This window comes from Eurypyga helias, unplaced genomic scaffold (genome assembly GCF_000690775.1).
Source record: "Eurypyga helias isolate BGI_N326 unplaced genomic scaffold, ASM69077v1 scaffold39554, whole genome shotgun sequence".
NCBI lineage: Eukaryota > Metazoa > Chordata > Aves > Eurypygiformes > Eurypygidae > Eurypyga > Eurypyga helias.
Window position 1 is genome coordinate 1 of NW_010245068.1, and position 2,767 is coordinate 2,767.

At 53.9% G+C, this 2,767-nt stretch overlaps 1 protein-coding gene across 1 annotated transcript; it reads left to right on the forward strand.

The window, feature by feature from the left end:
- The first annotated feature begins 14 nt into the window (after nt 1-14).
- LOC104508361 (potassium voltage-gated channel subfamily A member 3-like) lies at nt 15-1,631 on the forward strand. Its single transcript, XM_010149954.1, has one exon. It carries the CDS (start codon nt 54-56, stop codon nt 1,629-1,631), a length of 1,578 nt encoding a protein of 525 aa, XP_010148256.1. The 5' UTR covers nt 15-53.
- Nucleotides 1,632-2,767: the final 1,136 nt, after the last annotated feature.

Consider the following 2,767-nt stretch of genomic DNA (forward strand, 5'->3'; position numbering starts at 1 on the left):
AGCCGGTGCCCGGCCAAGAGGAGGAAGAGGGTGAAGAAGGGGAGGAAGGCACCATGACCGTGGTGGGAGGCGGCGGCGGCGGAGACCCTTTGCTGGAAGAACCACAGCATCCTCATCCTTTGCTCGGGGGGGACCGATATGACCACCCCCCAACTCCAGCCGCTGTCCCCGCTGGCCAGCCTGCGGGCGGTGGGGAGCACGAGTGCTGCGAGCGGGTGGTGATCAACATCTCGGGGTTGCGGTTTGAGACCCAGCTGAAGACGCTGGCGCAGTTCCCCGAGACGCTGCTGGGGGACCCACGTAAGAGGATGCGTTACTTCGACCCCCTCCGCAATGAGTATTTTTTTGACCGTAACCGTCCCAGCTTCGACGCCATCCTCTACTACTACCAGTCAGGCGGGCGCATCCGGCGGCCCGTCAACGTCCCCATTGATATCTTCTCTGAAGAGATCCGCTTCTACCAGCTAGGGGAGGAGGCCATGGAGAAGTTTCGGGAGGACGAGGGTTTCATTCGGGAGGAACAGCGGCCGCTTCCCGACAAGGAGTTTCAGCGCCAAGTGTGGCTCCTCTTCGAGTACCCCGAGAGCTCTGGGCCGGCACGAGGCATTGCTATCGTCTCTGTCCTGGTCATCCTTATCTCTATCGTCATCTTCTGTCTGGAGACCCTGCCGGAATTCCGGGATGACCACGACTATGAGGGAACTGGGGGGACCTTCGGGACGAGTGGTGGCCCTCTCCCACCTGACGTCTTCACCAATTCCTCATCCTCGGCCACTTCCATGGTGTCGTCCTTCACTGACCCTTTCTTTGTGGTGGAGACTTTATGCATCATCTGGTTCTCCTTTGAGCTGCTGGTCCGCTTCTTCGCCTGCCCCAGCAAGGCCACCTTCTCCAAGAACATAATGAACATCATTGACATTGTGGCCATCATTCCCTACTTCATCACGCTGGGCACCGAGCTGGCCGAGCGGCAAGGCAATGGCCAGCAAGCCATGTCCCTGGCCATCCTCAGAGTCATCCGGCTGGTCAGGGTCTTCCGCATCTTCAAGCTCTCCCGGCATTCCAAGGGGCTGCAGATCCTGGGGCAGACCCTCAAGGCCAGCATGCGGGAGCTGGGCTTGCTCATCTTCTTCCTCTTCATCGGCGTCATCCTCTTCTCCAGTGCCGTCTACTTCGCAGAAGCCGACGACCCCAGTTCAGGTTTCAGCAGCATTCCCGATGCTTTCTGGTGGGCGGTGGTGACCATGACCACAGTGGGCTACGGGGACATGCACCCCATCACCATTGGGGGTAAGATTGTGGGGTCCCTCTGTGCTATCGCGGGGGTGCTAACCATCGCTCTCCCTGTGCCTGTGATAGTCTCCAATTTCAACTATTTCTACCACCGGGAGACAGAAGGAGAGGAGCAAGCCCAGTACATGCACGTCGGGAGCTGCCAGCACCTCTCGTCCAGTGAGGAGATGAGGAAGGCTCGCAGCAATTCCACCCTCAGCAAGTCCGAGTACATGGTGATCGAGGAAGGGGGAATCAACCACAGTGCATTCAAACAGGCTGCCTTTAAGACAGGCAACTGCACAACCACAAACAATCCCAACTGTGTGAACATCAAAAAGGTCTTTACGGATGTTTAAAAAAAAAAACCAACCAAACCAAAAAAAAATCAAACAAACAGCAACAAAATCTGAGGATGCGGTAAAAAAATAATAATAACAATACTAATGCAAAGTGACTGTGTACTCGGTGTTGTGTGGAACATGCACCATCGTCGGTCTGTCTGTGCCCTCGTTTTTATATGTTTATTTTTTTATACCCTTCCTTTCTAAACATCCAAAAAAAAAGGATTTTAAATGCTCTGAAGAAGAGGACAGCTACCGGGGAAAGAGAAGGAAGAGGAAGACAAAACACACTCACCGGCGAGACAGGTGTTTGTTCTGCAACGTGTTGCAGGGCTGCTTTTGTTTTCTTGGGTTTGGGGACATCTCACTTTGCTCCTGATTTCCTCCCCCCCCCTTCCCTAAAGGCAGCGTGTAGCCGCTTTCCCTTCCATCACATAAGCTCACTTGTTGGATTAAGAACCACGGATTGGGTGGGGAGACGAGCAAAACATGTTGCAGAGCATACTGGAAGGGGGTTGGGAGGAGACGAGCATTTAATTTTGCAGAGAGTCTCTGTTACCACATTGTTAAATGACGCTTAATATTGAAACATGTGGTGTGCCATTACGGGCACATCACAGATTCCCTTTTCTCCCTCGTTAGATCATTTACGGAATTCTAATCTGGTCACAGACCGAGTGCAATCAGTGCTGATTTAAATAGAAAAAAAAAAAACCAAACCCCCAAAACCCCACCCTAACCCCCCTTGTTTTCTATCCTTAATTCCCTTCTCCTGTAACCCTGCGGCATTATTTCACCCAATGTCAAATTTGTGGCTGTGCAGCGGGTCTGTGCGCGGGGAGGAGGGAGGTGAAAGGCAGAACGGAATGGTTTCGGGAGCCGAAGGTGCACCGGGAGCAATGCCGGCGTGGACCAGGGGATGCAGGATCCGTGCCGGGCTCCTCGCCGGGGCTCTGCAGCCTCAAACCCACCCAGCTGGAGACAAAGGGATATTGCCTCCTTTCTGTTTTGCAATGCGTTTGGGAGAGAAGCAGCTGCTTATCGCAAGAAGATTAGAGTGGCGAACACGCCTTCCAGCGGAAGTCACTAATTCGGACTGGAGTGATGCAGTTGCCATGGCGACCCTGGTTTCCTGGGAAACCCCCAAAGGT

Bases quoted from the DNA above. Each gene is read 5' to 3' on its own strand.
- LOC104508361 (XM_010149954.1), top strand. From the start codon at position 54: ATGACCGTGGTGGGAGGCGGCGGCGGCGGAGACCCTTTGCTGGAAGAA.